Consider the following 15,772-nt stretch of genomic DNA (forward strand, 5'->3'; position numbering starts at 1 on the left):
TTCGTATAGGATAATAGGCTACAAATTGAGCCTCTTTCCCCCCGCGAAGAGAGAGCCCGAGGGGGGGAGAAAAGAAAGCAAGCGACGTGGTCAGGGAGTCGGGGGGAGCGTCGCGTGCCAGAGACCGGCGGGAGGGGCGAGGCGAGGCGGGAGCCTCGTGTGCCAGCCGCAGCCCCACACCTGCCGGGATGTCCGGACAAATAAAGCGGTGTAAACAAAAAGGGGGGAGATGGACGTGTCACCAAGTCGTGTGAGAAAAGCCTGGGAACAAACGGGGCGCCTCCGTCTCCAAGAGCTCTCCCTTGAACCCGGCGGAACAGCCTATTAAAGGCTTACTTAATTACTTTAATGACTCTGGACAGGCTTTAAAACGCACTCGGCGCTGGGACTGCGGGCTTGCTGGGATTTGTAAACAGGCAATCGTGTGAGACTCAGCGGTGGGACTAAAGGAGGCGACACTGTTTTTGTGAGGGTCCTCGCCCCCCGGTGCCCGCGGCCGCTGCGCCCCTGCGCTCTGCGCCTGCTGCAGGCGCTCGCTCGCCCGCCGGCCCCAGTTTACCGCCTCCTTTTCCCGCCGGGGCTGTTGCCATGCAAATGTTATTCCCCCGCCGATCACGTGTCCTTTGAAGGGCCACGTGGATTAACAAAGCTGATCTGCCCCCAGCTCGCCCCCCTCGGCTGCTAATTTTTTTTTTCTTAACTTCTTTAAAACTGATCTTGAATGCATACATCCCCCCAAACGCAGCTCCCCTAATCCTATGGAATAATTCAACTCGTGAATGCACTTGGAGCCCTAGATGACCGCTTTATAAGGCAGCCCCTCGGAGTTGGGAGGCTGCAGTCTACCTGGGACACTCGAGGAGGCACACGAGGCGGAAAGTGGACGGGTGACTCGCGCCACCGCCTCTCCCGAGGGCGCGTCCTGACCAGGATGTCAGACAAGCTTAAGGAACGCAAAGTGAGTCGGCTGAGCCCAGACAGCCCTTGCGCCCCACTGGTGGGGGCGTCTGACTCCTGGAGCCGCCACCTGGCTGGACCGACGGCAGGGACGTGGCACACGGGACTCTCGTGAGGAGGAAGCTTGAGTGGTTTGGGCGGGGAACGAGGACAGAGAGAGGAGCTTCCTCAACCCGGGAGGCCGGTGGCCACCTCCCCAGTGCCCTGGCGCTCAGCTGGACGGCGTGGCCCAAGCCGGGCGGGCGGGCGGCCGGAAAAGGAGCGCACTGGTGCGGGCGTGAGAGGGCAGGGCTCCTCTGACCCCCGTCCGGGGCGAGTCCCTGGGCCGCGTTGGGGGCTGGGAAGACGGTTGACACGCAGCTGCAGCCATGCCTTTGACGACTCCCTGGGCAACACTATCCTAAATGTACAAACCTCTGTTCGCAGAGAACCCCTGTTTCCCACAAAGTGATAGAAAAGCGGAGGAGGGACCGGATAAACCGCTGCTTGAACGAGCTGGGCAAGACGGTACCCATGGCCCTGGCGAAGCAGGTAACGTCAGAGGCCGAGCTAACAGAGCCAGGCGCTGGGGATCCTCCGCTGCCACGCTCGGCAGGGATGCAGGGAGTCTGGAGACGGAGAGGCCTTTGCAGCGGCCTCTTCTCCCCGGGGGTCGAGCGCTGGGCGAGCCCCAGGCGGCCCTCGCGCGGACCCGCCCCAGCGCCTGCTCGCTGCCCGGGATAAAGCCGTGCACCCAGCCTGCCCGCGTTGGCTTGCGCCCGCTGGGTCGCTGCGAGGAGCTCTTCCTCCTTTTGCAGAGTTCCGGTAAGCTGGAGAAGGCGGAGATCCTCGAGATGACCGTTCAGTACCTGAGGGCCCTGCACTCCGCTGATTTTCCCCGGGGAAGGGAAAAAGGTGGGCGCGGGTTGGACAAAGGGGAACCTGGGCGGGGAGCGTTCGCCACACTGGCACTTGGGGCCGGGAGTGGGGGTCAAAGGGTCCTCGTGAGAGGTCTCCACTCTGGATGCGGCCCGAGGGGGTTGGGGGCGGGCTGAGGTTCTACGTAAGCAAGGGGACAGGAGGACAGGTTTCTGGGGATGCTGGTTCCGTCCCCTCCTCTCAGGTGGGGAAGGGTGGGGTCAGGCTCTTAAGGAAAAGGAGTTCTTTTGCTTTCGCTGTTCCGGTCTCCAGACTGGGGGTAAGGGAGGACAGGCCTCAAATGGGATCTCGGGCCAGAAAACGTGACGGGAGGGTGCCTCGGGCTCCCGGTGGGGAAGGGGCTGCTCATGGTTTGTTTTTTTCCTTCCTGCGGGTTTGCTCGCCGCTCCAGCAGAACTGCTAGCAGAGTTCGCCAACTACTTCCACTACGGCTACCACGAGTGCATGAAGAACCTGGTGCATTATCTCACCACCGTGGAAAGGATGGAGACCAAGGACACCAAGTACGCGCGCATCCTCGCCTTCCTGCAGTCCAAGGCCCGCTTGGGCGCCGAGCCCGCCTTCCAGCCGCTGGGTTCGCTCCCGGAGCCGGATTTCTCCTATCAGCTGCACCCAGCGGGGGCCGAGCTCACGGGCCACAGCCCCGGGGAGGCCTCCGTTTTCCCGCAGGGCGCCGCCCCCGGGCCCTTTCCCTGGCCGCACGGCGCGGCCCGCAGCCCGGCGCTGCCCTACCTGCCCGGAGCGCCGGTGGCGCTCCCGAGCCCCGCGCAGCAGCACAGCCCCTTCCTGACGCCCGTGCAGGGGCTGGACCGGCACTACCTCAACCTGATCGGCCACGCCCACCCCAACGCCCTCAACCTGCACCCGCCCCAGCACCCCCCGGTGCTCTGACGCCGCCTCGCCCGCCAGGGTTCTCCGCGCGCGCCCGGCGCGACGTAGGAAAAACACCGTACGTTGTACAGATGTAAATAGTGTGCCAACAAAAAAGCTGGGTGGGGGAAGGTCAAGAGCAAATTAGTCTCCTGAAGGATCTCCCCCTGGCAATAAACGTTTTCTGATAAAGACCCAAGAGATGGATTTCTTTGTTACCTTCTGCTCCTCCACAACCACCCTCGGAGGTGCCCGAGGGCGAGCGCCTGAGAGGGCCCAGGTGACGGTCATCAGTACTTGGGGGCGGGAGGCGCTGCGAGGCCCGAGGGGGAGGGGGGGAAGCCTAAACGGAGCGTCGCTTCGAGGCGGGAATTCGGGGCTCCCTCCCCTCACCCGACTGGAGCGCGTCTTGGGCATTTGCCTCAAGGGAAGGGCGCACGCGAAAAACTGGGGCCCCGGCTCTCAGAAAATGCAAATCAAGGACCCGCCCCCAAGCCGGCCCCGGCGGACTGTCGCCAGCTCGGACCTGGGCGCCCTTCCTACCCCGAGACGAGGCCGGGGGTCGCGCGCGCACCACGCGCCGGCGGGACCCGAGAGCCGCGCAGCTCGGGCCCGCGGGACGCGTGACTGGGTTTACAGCCTTCACACGTCTCCGTAAGACACGGAGCGAGGAAGTAACTTCTGAGTTCTGGCTCAGAAACAACGTCCGACGAAGTCTGTTATTTTAGGATGACAACTTCTCCGCGCGCGGGAGGGCTCGGGGAGGCTGGCCTTGCCTTTTGCGCACAGATCGGCTCAGCTTCGGAGACGCTAGGCGGCCGCGTGAGGAGCCGGCGACCCGCGGGTACGGAGACGCGCTCCCCAGGGGAGTGTTCCCTCTGCGGCTCCGCCCTCCACCGGCGAGGGGTCGAGGCGCAGGACTCTCCGCCCAGGCTCTCAGGCCCGGTGAGAAAAGGCTTCCCTCTCCCCGGGGGAGGGAAGGTGGATTTTAACCTTCTGCTCAACCCAGAACGTAGCGAGGCAAGTTTTCAGGGTCCAGGGGAGACTTGGTTAGTGATCTTTAGGAGACTGGGGTTTTCAATGCCAGTTGGATCTGCGCCTTACCCACAACACAGCGATCCATTTAAAGCAGCAAACAAAAATTTTGTTTTTCTAAGACCCAAACGGCAAACTGAGACTTCTGTTGTTTTATGGAAACAGGTAAAATGAACAAGGGATCCAACTGGCTAAAGTTGTGTTTGTGGGGCTTTACATTTTCCCCCTTCGTTGATTTTTTTTCTTTTGTTCCCCTATTTCCTTTTTTGTTCCCTAGCTTTGACGCCCTTTACATAAATAATTCGAAAACAGGTTTTCCTGTTTCCAGAGGCCATTTAACTGAACTACAATGATTTGTCTTCTCCCAGATCAGCTGGAGAACAATAAATTAACTTACTCCGTTTCTACGGACAGGGTTTCAGGGAGCTCTGACCTAGGCTGTTGACTGAGGTCGTGGAATGAGGTGACCTGGAATTTGTAAACCATCACACTTGATTGTACAGAGACGGCGCAGAAAACAAAGATAAAACCCAGTTCGTTGCGTTGCCTATTAAGTGAACCTTAAACGTGCATGCAAGGGGCAGGGGGATTCTGTAAACCTTAGAAAAGGTCTTGCAAGTAAGGAGTTCTAGCCCTTACACTACATGTCACTACAGTACTTATCTAAGATGTGAGACCCCAACAAATACCTCCTGCCTCATGAACTGATATAGTTAGAACATGAAAGCAAGCGTCAGGCCGGGAAGCCTTCCGGATAACAAATATACATTGCACAGTATGGGATAAAAACAAATTATGCAGAAATGAGAGAATGCACGGTGCCTATTATCGGAACACATGTCTTACACCCATTTTCATCAGCGCTGGATACAGAATATGAAGACGGCCTTTCAGGCTTTTTTTCTCTGAGCATTAAGCCAATCTGAATTCCCTTTGGCAGTGAAGCATTAAAGATATAGTGTTACCCTGGAAATATAAATTATTAATATATTCAGCATTTTTGTCACTTCTCAACTGTTAACCAAATTAGACAAAACTTTCTTTTACTAAGTAGATTTTCTCTTTGGGATTAGCTTTGGGAATGCACAGGGCCACCACAGTAAAAACTTTGGTCATTTACATATAATTTTGCAAACTTCCACTGGCCCATGACAGTCTTTGTACCTCAAATGTTGGTATTCTTGATTTTTTTTTTCCTTCTCATTTAACTGTGGAGGATAAAACCCTGCTTTGGATTTACAATGACTTTAGGATAAAAGTCTCCCTCCCCATTCTCTTCCTCCCCCTTTCTGTGTGTGTGTGTGTGTGTGTGTGTGTGTGTGTGTGTGTGTGTGTGTGTTGTGTCTTTTTCTGAAACCTTCATCCAAAGTTCCAATTCTCCAGGCTTGGCCAAAAGTCAAACTTGGAATAGTCAGACTTTGCAAAAGATTGAAAAAAAATGTCACTACAAAATGGAATTGATTCAGATCAGATTGTGACTTTAATGTGTCCTGTCCTGCACTTTCTCTGACAACACAGTACTCCCAGCCTCCCTGTCCCAAGCCCCCCACCTCCCCCGCCTCTGTCTGAGTCTCTTATGCCCAATCCTTCCACTCTTTCTTTTAAGTAAGTTGTATAGTAATGGTTTCCAAGAGAGGCTCAACCAAACCCAGAAATAACAAAAAACAAAAAACAGTGGGTTTGGCTGGAGGTGACCCATTGTGATACCTCTGAAAAGGGCAACCTCTTGTTTCTTGGGCTTCATCCTTGAGTGGGCAAGAATAAAAATAATCATCCCCATGAAATCAAAGGTTTTCTCCAGAGGCTTGAGGAACAAAGCTGATGGCTGGCGCTTTGGGTCGGTCCCCGTGGCTCTGTAGGGCTAGAACTAGGGGCTCCCAGGCGCTCCAGCCGCCCCTGCCGAAAGGGTGGTAATACAGAGCTCACTTGTGCTTCCAAGCGTTATTGAACACAGTCCATGTGTCAGTGGGGGCCCTCCGGTCTGGGCTGCGAGCTACCAGGCAAGGAAGGCTTGGAATTGCGAGGAACCTGGTAACGGGTGTCTGCATACAGTAACGCACCAAGAAAAAGGAGGCGACGGGGGCATTCAGTAGGTGCTCAGTAAACATTTTTGTGGAATGACGAAACGAACCCCCTGACAGTGCTGAGCCTCTTGGAATTCTCTATCTTGGCTGGACCGCTTGTTTCCGGCCCCCAGGCCCCCGCCCACTCACTGCAGCAGAGGCGAAGTACTCTGCACACATTCTGAGAGTTGTCAGACACGGCAATGGCTCCGCCTTTGCCTAGAAATTCTACCTGGTGCTCTGGCAGAAAGAGACGCCCCTTGGCCTGTTTGGTTAAGGCAGTTAACTCTCTCTGAGGGCCCAGCTAAATGCAGACCCCAAATCCAGGATTTGAATTTGATTTCGGGACTAGTCTTAGGAGGGTTCTGCTCCTTTCGCATGAGAAAGAGCCAAGATGGGGCTGAGCCAGACTCTGCCCTCTTTTCTGCCACCTCTTTTGGCTTCTGGAGCCAAACCACCTGGATTTGCATTCCAGCTGTGCTGCTCACTAGCTGTGTGCCCTCAGGCAAATTGCTAAGCCTCTCTGTGTCTGTTTCATGATCTATAAAATAGATTCAAAGCGCATAATTTCATGTGGGTTGCTACGACGAGGAAGTGAATTGGTACCTTCAAAGCACTCTAGACAGTGTCTGGCCCATAGTGAATGCTCAATAAACGCTAGCTATAATAATAATAATGATCTACTATTCCCTCCTTTCTCCCAAAGAGTCAGATCCTCTTCAAAGTGAAAAGCAAAATGTCAAGGCAATCACTAAAAAAGCATCTGAACCCCCCACCCCCCAAAATTAAGTCCCAAGGCTTGCTCTGGAACAAGGCAAAATTCCCCATTTAGGGCAAGTGGGGCTAGGGAGCCCTAATTCCAGCCCATGGTCAATTTGGGGGCCGGGAGCCCCTCTCCAGGTCATGGCTGGTAGCAGAGCCCCCCTGATAACCTTGAAATGCCATCTCACACTCCTCCACATACAGAAGGCTGACCTGATGTTCTTCTGCAACCTCTCTTGTACCCACCTTCCCACGTGCTCCTTCCAATTACACATCGACGCCCGTTAACATACAACTCTTGGCCCTTGCAAATTCTTTTTGGAATGTGGGGGAAACAAATAAACAAATTCAGTATTCTTTAAGCACACTTTCCTTTTTTTTTTTTTTCCTCAGCATTTCCTCCCTTTTTCCCATGAAAGCCTTTCACCTGTCCTCTCCATCACCCATCTGCTCCGCTTCTGGCCCCAGACTCACCCCCTGATGTGGATAAAGGCTCTAGAGTGACCCTGTCTCAAGTTCTCACTCCCTTTCTCGCTGGCCCTTCAGTCCTGATTCTCCCCACTTTTCGGATTGCTTGGCTTCTGCTACGTGCTTCTCCATGTGTCAGTGGCCTGGCGTACGAATGGGCCTGTGTGGGGCCCCCAGCGAGGAGGGGTATCGCAGGAGTGATCCCTTCAACACTGCTGGTGCTCCCTTCCTGCTCTGCAGCTATACGGATGGTCGTGCTCAGGAGGCGGGCCCAGCCCTGCTCCTGAAGCCCTCTCCCTCCTGCCAACCTTTCCACAGGAAGCAAGCAAGCGTCCCTACTAAGCTGGCTGGCAGATTCGCACTTTTCCTGGATAAGTTTACTTTTAAGGTCAAGGGTTGCAAGCCCCCTATCCACCTTCTCTACCCACAGAAGGCACATCCTCTAATCGGTAGCAAAATAGACATTTTTATCTCCATCTGACACCTGTATCTACATCTCAAATGATTCTGAGCACAGCGTGGAGAAAAAAAAAATGACTAGTTTATCAGATACTCCAAAACCCCAGAACCTGGGGGCCTGTGTGTGTGCACCCAGGAAGGCAGTACACACAGATGCCTGCGTGCATCAAGCGGTGCACGTATGCACAGGATATCTGCTTGGGTACACAAGTGTGCACATGGTGGGGGCAAACTGGGGCCAGAGGAAAGAGCCACCGCTGAAGAGAAGGGCAAGGTTAGAATTCGAGGGAGCCAGCTCTTTCTGGTTGGCTTGGAAGATAAGGAGCAACCGTTATGAAGGTCTGCCAGTCTGTCCCGTATAGTCTTTGACAAACCCTGTGTACAGTGGGGACAGCTAGAGCAAAGCAGAAGAGAGGCAGTAGGTGGCATTATGCCCAACAGGAAAGTCACCGAAGCCATAGGAGATGGGGTGGCAAACAGCACAGGAACTCTGGGTTGAGCTAGAGAGGAAAGGACCACAAGAGAACTGGGAACCTGAGCACTTTTTAATTTTCTCTATTCCCAAATGGCCTCCCTTATTATGTGCAGTTTAAAAGCAAGAGTCCATAAAAATTATTAGTTAAAACTTTATAAATATGATAAAACACTTATTTTTTTTATTTTTAATTTTTTTAATGTTTACTTACTTTTGAGAGAGAGAGGGGGGGAGACAGAGAAGCTAAAGCAGGCTCCAGACTCCAGGGTGTCAGCACAGAGCCTGACACGAGGCTCGAACCCACAAACCGTGAGATCATGACCCGAGCCGAAGTCGGACACGAAACCTACTGAGCCACCAAGGCGCCCAATAAAACCCTTTCAATACAATATTTCTAAGGGACCTTTTGCAATGTTTCACAAAACGAAAGTCAGCCCCTTCTATCACTGTTTCCTTACAGATCCATCAGTCGAGATGTTCCACAATAAAATAGTGGAGTTTCTACTCAATAACACCAGGGCTTCATTTTTCACATAAACGTGATCTCTAGCTTCTATTTGTGTCAGAATATAAAACTATGACCTAGCCCCGTTGTTCTTTCCAAATACGACGTCAGGTGTACTTCGTGAAGAAAGAAAAATTGCTAGAGGAAAAACGGCCGGTGGGTAGCCATGGGGAGAAGAGCTATGACTGCAACCCACCCAGCCTCAGCAAAACTTGGGGGAGAATCTGGGGGAGGCTACTCTGGGCACTTAGAGGAGTTGTTCTGGAAAAGGTCAAATTGGAGGGAGGCTCATTTGCAAACGCATATTCCGGCTGGAAGCCACAAGCCAGACATACGTCTGTGAAAGCGTGAAGGGTCGCTGATCTCATAAAGGCTTCCTCCTCTGACATCCAGGAGAGAGGCAGACACGAACACAATTGAACCTCATCCGAATTGCATTACGGCTCAGCCAAAAGGGCGAGAGCAACATGGGTTTTGTCAACTCAGAACTGAATCATACCTGTTCTGCCCCTGGGCCCTGGCTGATGACGGCCCAGACCTACTTGCTGAAGGGAGGCCGCATATCATTGCTGGATCGTTCATCTTGGAGGGATAAAATGGAGCGAAACATTTCTTAGAAGGCAACTAAAAGTCGAAAGACAAATTTTAACAATTTGAAAGCCACTGAAAGTAGGATTGTGTTATCTGCTTTCTTGGGATGAAAATTACATGTATTTATCAGTGAGACCACATTTTCGAATCTCTTCAATTACGAATTACACAGACAGATGGCAGGAAAGCTGAATATGCTTTGGAGGGTGATGGATGCTTGGAAACGGTGATTCCCAACAAGCGTGGAAGGACCTCCTGCGAGGACAGTCCTGTGAGTAATAACAAAGTGATGTGGAGAAAGAGAATATAGGACGAATTTATGTTGTACCTGATGGGGGTCTCTGGACACAAGGTGTGTGCTGTGGTTTGCAAACTTCTTCCAGGAAAGATCCGTCGTCTGTTTTCTCATCTAACATCTGGTCATACTTTGACGGGACACGGTGAACCTCATCTTCATTAAGGAGGAAGCTGGAGAGCGTCGGTACTGATCCGAGTTCTGGGAGGGAAAGGGAGACACTACTACCAACATCCAGCTTCCAGCTTCTGCAAAAGCCCTCTGGAGGGTCTTCCAGTCACCCTGGAGCTACAGGAGAGAAGGCCACTGGACGAATCAACTCTTTCGCCCTAGAATATATAAATATATCAAGACTTAAATGTTTTCTCCCTTCCCTTCTCCCTTTCTTCCTCTACCCACGCCGTCCTGCCCCGATCACCAACTTTTTCTCTTACAGGGTAGGATCCAGTTATCCTGAAGGTCTCTTCTGCCTTCCTTAATCTAGGCAAAGGCATCCTAGGCAGCAGAAGGGAAAGTGCTCCAGTTTCACTTTCAGCTCTCCCCGGCCTCCAGGTAGACTCACAGTCTGTCTCCCGCTGAGTCACCGCTATGCCTCGGCCGGCCTCTCTCCCTTCTCAGCTCCACATCCACACCGTCATCACATCAGCTTGGTTTTACCTGCTACCTCTTGAATCCGTTCATTGCTATCTCCACTGCCACAGCCAGAGACCAGCCTGCCAATGTCCCCCTTCAGTTCTTCCCACCAATTCTCCCAGCTTCCATGTCTGCTTCCTCTAATTCACTGTCAACATGGCAGCCAGAGTGATTTCTTTCTAAAACACAAATCCAAAATGCCCGCGTTTAGAATTGTTCAGTGCCTTCCCAGTGCTCTTAGGATAAAGTCCAAGCCCCTGTCAGGTCCTCCTACCGTGGGCCCTGCATACTTCCCGGGCCTCATTGCCTGACACTGTCCCACACTCAACATCAGGCACACGGACTTCTTTCATTGCTTAGGACTACAGAGCTCTCTTTCACGCCGGGTGGGTTATGGCAAACGCCACATTTCAGAGGCAAAGAAAAGTTTCGGGTACCTTTTCCCCTAGGCGACCGGGCAGCGCTCTCAGACCTGCCTACTCTTCTCTGACAAAATATTGATCTGGATTCTCGTCAGGTGTGGGAAAGCATGATTGCAGCAACATTGCGCCCACTCATACAGACCCCTCTCTGACATGGTTTCAGAAGCTCTAGGTATGAAACACTGAAAAAATTACATGAAAATTGTGTTCTGGTCTATATGTTTTCCCTGGACTTTTAAAATCAACCAATTAGCATCATTGTTTGAGGCATTCAATATTTTCAGTAAGGCACAGTGATTAAGAACTTGGGCTCTGGAGCTAAAATGCTTGTTTTTTGTTTTTTTTTTTTCTTTTTCTTTTCTTTTTAAGAGAGAGAGAGAGAGAGAGAGCGAGAGCACGAGAGGGGGAGAGGGGCAAAGAGAGGGAGAAAAAGAATCTTAAGCAACCACCATGCTGAGCACAGAGCCTGATGCTGGGCTCGTTCAATCCCGTGACCCTGAGATGATGACCTGAGCTGAAATCAAGAGTCAGACGCTCAAATGACTGAGCCACCCAGGTGCCCCCTGGCTCCGCCATTTTCTAGCTGTATAACCTTGAACAAATCATTTAACAGCTCTGTGCTTCAGTTCCCTAGTTAAATGGAACGACGGTACCTACCCCACAGAGGAAATGGGGGAATTGTTAATAGAGCAATGCCTGGACACTGGTCTGTATCCAGTAACTTAGCTATTATGGCTGAAATATGCATGAGATTGTTATACAGACTACAACAATTTCCTTTGAAATTGATAAACTATTAAAAATACTGAATTTCTAAAAAATGTTTATTTTTGAAGGGTGGGGAGGGGCAGAGATAGAGAAGAGAGAGAGAAACCCAAGCATGCTGCATGCTGTCAGTGTGGAGCCCACAGTGGGGCTCAATCCCACAAAATCATGACCTGAGCCGAAATCAAGAGTCGGACGCTTAACCGACTGCGTGTGTGCGTGACATTGAATTTTCGAGAAAACAAAAACAAGAACTTCATCATGTCAATTCATTGTCTCTTTTCTCTTGAGCCAGTCTTAGTGTTTTCCTCTCTGCATCAGAGAAGACATCTAGAATGGAAGAAAGGAAGAGGTTTTTATTTTAGGACTTGCTAGGTATCAGACACAGAAGGTTCTAAATGGAGTTCAGAGCAGCTAGGGGACAGAGTAGGGCAAGGGGATTTGTCTTAAAGCTGCAAACACGCCCACTGGGGAGGCCTTAGCTGAGCTGAGGAAAATTAAGAGATGGCCCAATCCCCCAAAGGCACTTCTTGAGGTCCCTGCAAGTTTCCCTGCCTGGAACAGTGCTGGGCGCTCTACTTCATCTCCACGGTAACCTCTGTGGGAGGTCACGTCACCCTCAAGTTTCAGATGAAGGCTAACTCAGAGAGTCTGTCCTAAGTCACACAAAGTCTCTTTTGTGGCCGAGCTGGGATTTGAACCATCATATGTTTGCTCCCCAGCCCAGAGCTCTTTCTTCCGTGCAACAGCTGCTACAATCAGGAACATTTTCACACTTTCTTAGAACAGTCTGGTTTGGATCTAAGTTCAAGAATACTCTTCTTGTGTCCAGTTGTGGTTCTCTGGGGCCTCAAAACCAGGCAGTTGGATGTCCTAAAGTCTCTAAAATCCAGGTTGAAAAAAATAACCTCCCGTTAAAAGACGAATTACAGAGGCGCCTGAGTGGCTCAGTCACTTAAGCATCTGGCTCTTGATTTCCGTTCAAGTCATGATCTCACAGTTCGTGAGTTCGAGCCCTACCTGGGGCTCTGCACTGACACTGCAGAGCCTGCTTGGGGTTCTCTCTCCTTCTCTATCTGTCCCTACCCCCCTCTCAAAATAAACAAATAAACTTTAAAAAAACTAATTACAAAAGCAACATATGCTCATTGCAAAAGGCTATAAACACATCCAAAAGTATAAAAGAGGACACAAAAACACCTATAATCCCACCATCCAGTTATAAGCACTAACATTTTTTATCCATTTCCTTAAAAACTTACTATGCACACACTAATTTTAAAATAAGTGTTAAATAGCCAGTATGCTTCTATGACATAAAACATTAAAAGTACAAAAGGGTAAACAGTGAAAAGTCAGTCTCCTTCCGACCTCTGCCCCCAGCCATCCAGTGCTTCTCCTGGGAAGCAGTCACTGTTACCAGTTATTTATGTATCCTTTAAAAGATAGTCCGTGCATACACATAAACTAAGTCATTTTACAATTCTCTTTATCTTAAAAAAATTTTTTTTAAGTTTATTCATTTACTTAAGTAATCTACACACCCAATGTAGGGCTCGAACTCACGACCCCGAGATCAAGAGTCATATGCTCCTGTGAGTCAGCCAGGCACCCCCAATTCTATTTAAAAAAATGGTACATTCTTGGGGTGCCTGGGTGGCTCAGTTGGTTAAGCGTCCAACTTAGGCTCAGGTCGTGGTCTCATGGTTCATGAGTTCGAGCCCTGCATTGGGCTCTGTGCTGACAGCTCAGAGCCTGGAGCCGGCTTCAGATTCTGTGTCTCCCTATCTCTCTGCCCCTCCCCTGCTCGTGCTTAGTCTCTCTCTCTCTCTCTCTCAAAAATAAAAAAGCAAACATTAAAAAGAATTTTTTTAAGGATACACTCTTTTATGAGTAGATATAAACATATACCTAGTACTTCGTTCTCTCTAGATCAGACTCATCTTCCGTCTCCTGTAGTATCACATGTCCTTCCCAGCATTTTGCACTCATAATCATTCAGATGGTTTGCACAGGGCCAGCCAAAATCACCTTAACATCTGCCTTGCTGATAAATCTGGTGAGAGAGGGACCAAGTTCTTGAAACTTCTTCCTGAGATCATCCCATAAATACTGCACCTGAGACAGGAATCAGAAACCGCATCCTGTGGGCTGCCCCTATAATGGGATGTGTGATGCTGTCTCTGGACAACATCCTTCTGGTAAATCACGTCTTTCTAAGCAGTAAGGGCCACTGGGTCTAAACAGCTTGCCTGTTCTACCCGTTACCATTCTGGCTTCCAAACTGCTTGGAGCTCCCTGAACTTGCCAAGCCCTCTCCTGCCTTTGCAAACGCCCTTGCCCCTTTCTTCTATAAAGTGGTTCCACCACCACCCCCAACCTCCCAAGCTCCCCTCTTTCCCTGCTGAACTGCAGCCTCCCCTTTGAGATGGCTTCACCTGCTCTTCTGGATGGCTTCCCCTGAAGCCCCGCCTCCCTACCTCCCCCTCTCATTAGGCCCTTCTGTGTGTTACTCACTCCACCTGCCAAAGCCCCAGTCAGTCGTTCATTTCACAATACCCGTTAGGTGCCTACGCCAGGGATTGAGGAAATGGGGAGTAAGGCAAGCGATGGCCCGATAGCCATCATTAAGCCTATATAGCCTAATAGAAGAAATCAGGCAAACAACTAAAGTGTGATAAATGCTAAAAAGGAACATGTGGGGTGCTGGTGGGGGCAGTGTCCCCAGCAGAGGCTCCCAACTGGTCCAAATGGGACAGAGAAAGGGGCATTTCAGCTGAGGCCTGAAGGAAGAATAGGAAGTGAGCTGGGGAAGTAAAGGAAGAGGGTTTCAGGTAGAAAAGACATCTTGTATGAAGGCTCAGAAGCATGAAAGAGGAACTTTTAAGGAATTCATGGTTGCCCAGATGACTAGTGAATTGCTTTAAGATTTGACCAGATATGCCTTTTGAAAAGATCACTCTATAGCCTGGTGGTTGCCAGAGCAGGGGGGAGGGGAAGGGCAACGGGTGAAGGCACAGGCTTCCAGTTCTGGAACACAGACGGGACGAGAGCTACAGCACAGGCAATACAGTCGGCCGAACTGTAGTAGCCTTGTATGGTGACAGATGGTAGGTATGCCGTGGTGAGCACAGCATAACATAAAGAGTTGATGAATCACTATGTCGTATACCTGAAACTAATGTAACATCGTGTCAACTATACTTCAATAAAAAGAATTTTTTAAATACAAAGATCACTCCGATTTCTGTGTGGACTGAGTCTTCAGCGCAAGAATGGAGATGGGGGCCCCGTGTTCGTAGCATTTACACGAGATTTCTCTCTACAGAGTTGAAACCCAATATCAGTTTACTCAAGTTTTAGGATTCTGCATTATTTTTGACAGCTGATTGTTTCTGAGCCTTTTTATTTATTTTGAGAGAGACAGAGACAGCATGAGTAGGGGAGGGACAGAGGGAGGGAGAGAGAGAGAATCCCAAGCAGGCTCTGCACTGCCAGCACAGAGCCCAATGTGGGGTTTGAACCCACAAACCCATGAGATCATGACCTGAGCCGAAACCAAGAGCCACCCAGGCCCCCCTGTTTCTGAGCCTTTTTTTTTTTTTTCAACGTTTTTATTTATTTTTGGGACAGAGAGAGACAGAGCATGAACGGGGGAGGGGCAGAGAGAGAGGGAGACACAGAATCGGAAACAGGCTCCAGGCTCCGAGCCATCAGCCCAGAGCCTGACGCGGGGCTCGAACTCACGGACCGCGAGATCGTGACCTGGCTGAAGCCGGACACTTAACCGACTGCGCCACCCAGGCGCCCCTTTCTGAGCCTTTTAAAAGGGCACTAGATTAGGGACACACGGGTGGCTCAGTCGGTTTAGTGTCCAACTCTTAATTTCAGCTCAGGTCATAATCTCACAGTTCATGAGTTTGAACCCCACGTCGGGCTCTGTGCTGACAGTGTAGAGCCTGCTTGGGATTCTTTCTCTCTCTCTCTCTCTGCCCTCCCCCTACTCTATCTCTCTCACAAATAAACAAACATCAAAAGAAGATAAAAAGGGCACTAGAATGAATGAATGAATGAATGAATGAATGAATGAATGAAAGGGCAATAGATTATATTCCTCTCTTTAGCACCAGAATGTAGCAGAGGTTATAGCACAGCCTAGGGGCTCAAGAAAGGTCTTTAAACGACCAATGGAAGCCCATAGCTTACGCCCTAAGATTAAGCTCATTTCTTGTTAAGCAGAATAGAGCAAGAATGCAACACCACACGAAGTCTCCTACTGTTCCTATTAAAACATACTATCAAATTAAAAACAATATCATCTTTATTAAACTAACCCCAATTTCCAAACTGGCACAACACGTGACAAGCATTAGCTACAGCAGTGGAAGCAACCCAAAGGTCTAACCGTAAGCGGCCACTGAAACAGATCCCTGTGCAGGCAATGCCGGGCACGAATGACAGTGGTTCGGGGAGTGTGAATTCCCTGCGCACAAGAATAAAGCCGGAGGGAAACGCGGCCGGATTGACTGCCATGCCGGTGACGGCATTGCCAAT

The 15,772-nt window shown here is 50.6% G+C and overlaps 1 protein-coding gene and 3 long non-coding RNA genes across 6 annotated transcripts in view; 3 read left to right on the top strand and 1 right to left on the bottom strand.

Annotated features, from left to right (window-relative positions):
• LOC147581482 (uncharacterized) overlaps positions 1-13,021 on the top strand; it is a 131,356-nt gene extending 118,335 nt beyond the window's left edge. For both annotated transcript variants that reach the window (XR_015249954.1, XR_015249956.1), the window contains exon 5: positions 12,934-13,021. This is a non-coding gene — a long non-coding RNA (uncharacterized LOC147581482). The remainder of the gene's footprint in view (positions 1-12,933) is intronic.
• Positions 932-2,933, top strand: HELT (helt bHLH transcription factor). The gene is made up of 4 exons (XM_025933139.2): positions 932-958; positions 1,384-1,488; positions 1,755-1,851; positions 2,267-2,933. The coding sequence occupies exons 1-4, from the start codon at positions 932-934 to the stop codon at positions 2,764-2,766; spliced, it is 729 nt and encodes a 242-aa protein (XP_025788924.1). The 3' UTR covers positions 2,767-2,933.
• LOC147581483 (uncharacterized) lies at positions 3,560-9,761 on the top strand. Its single transcript, XR_015249961.1, has 2 exons — positions 3,560-3,690; positions 8,468-9,761. It is a non-coding gene; the product is annotated as an uncharacterized LOC147581483 (long non-coding RNA).
• Positions 9,207-15,772, bottom strand: part of LOC147581484 (uncharacterized) — a 55,454-nt gene continuing 48,888 nt past the window's right edge. For both annotated transcript variants that reach the window (XR_015249958.1, XR_015249957.1), the window contains exon 3: positions 9,207-9,599. This is a non-coding gene — a long non-coding RNA (uncharacterized LOC147581484). The remainder of the gene's footprint in view (positions 9,600-15,772) is intronic.

Source organism: Puma concolor, chromosome B1 (assembly GCF_028749965.1).
Source record: "Puma concolor isolate L17-30 chromosome B1, mPumCon1.1.hap2, whole genome shotgun sequence".
Classification (NCBI taxonomy): Eukaryota; Metazoa; Chordata; class Mammalia; order Carnivora; family Felidae; genus Puma; species Puma concolor.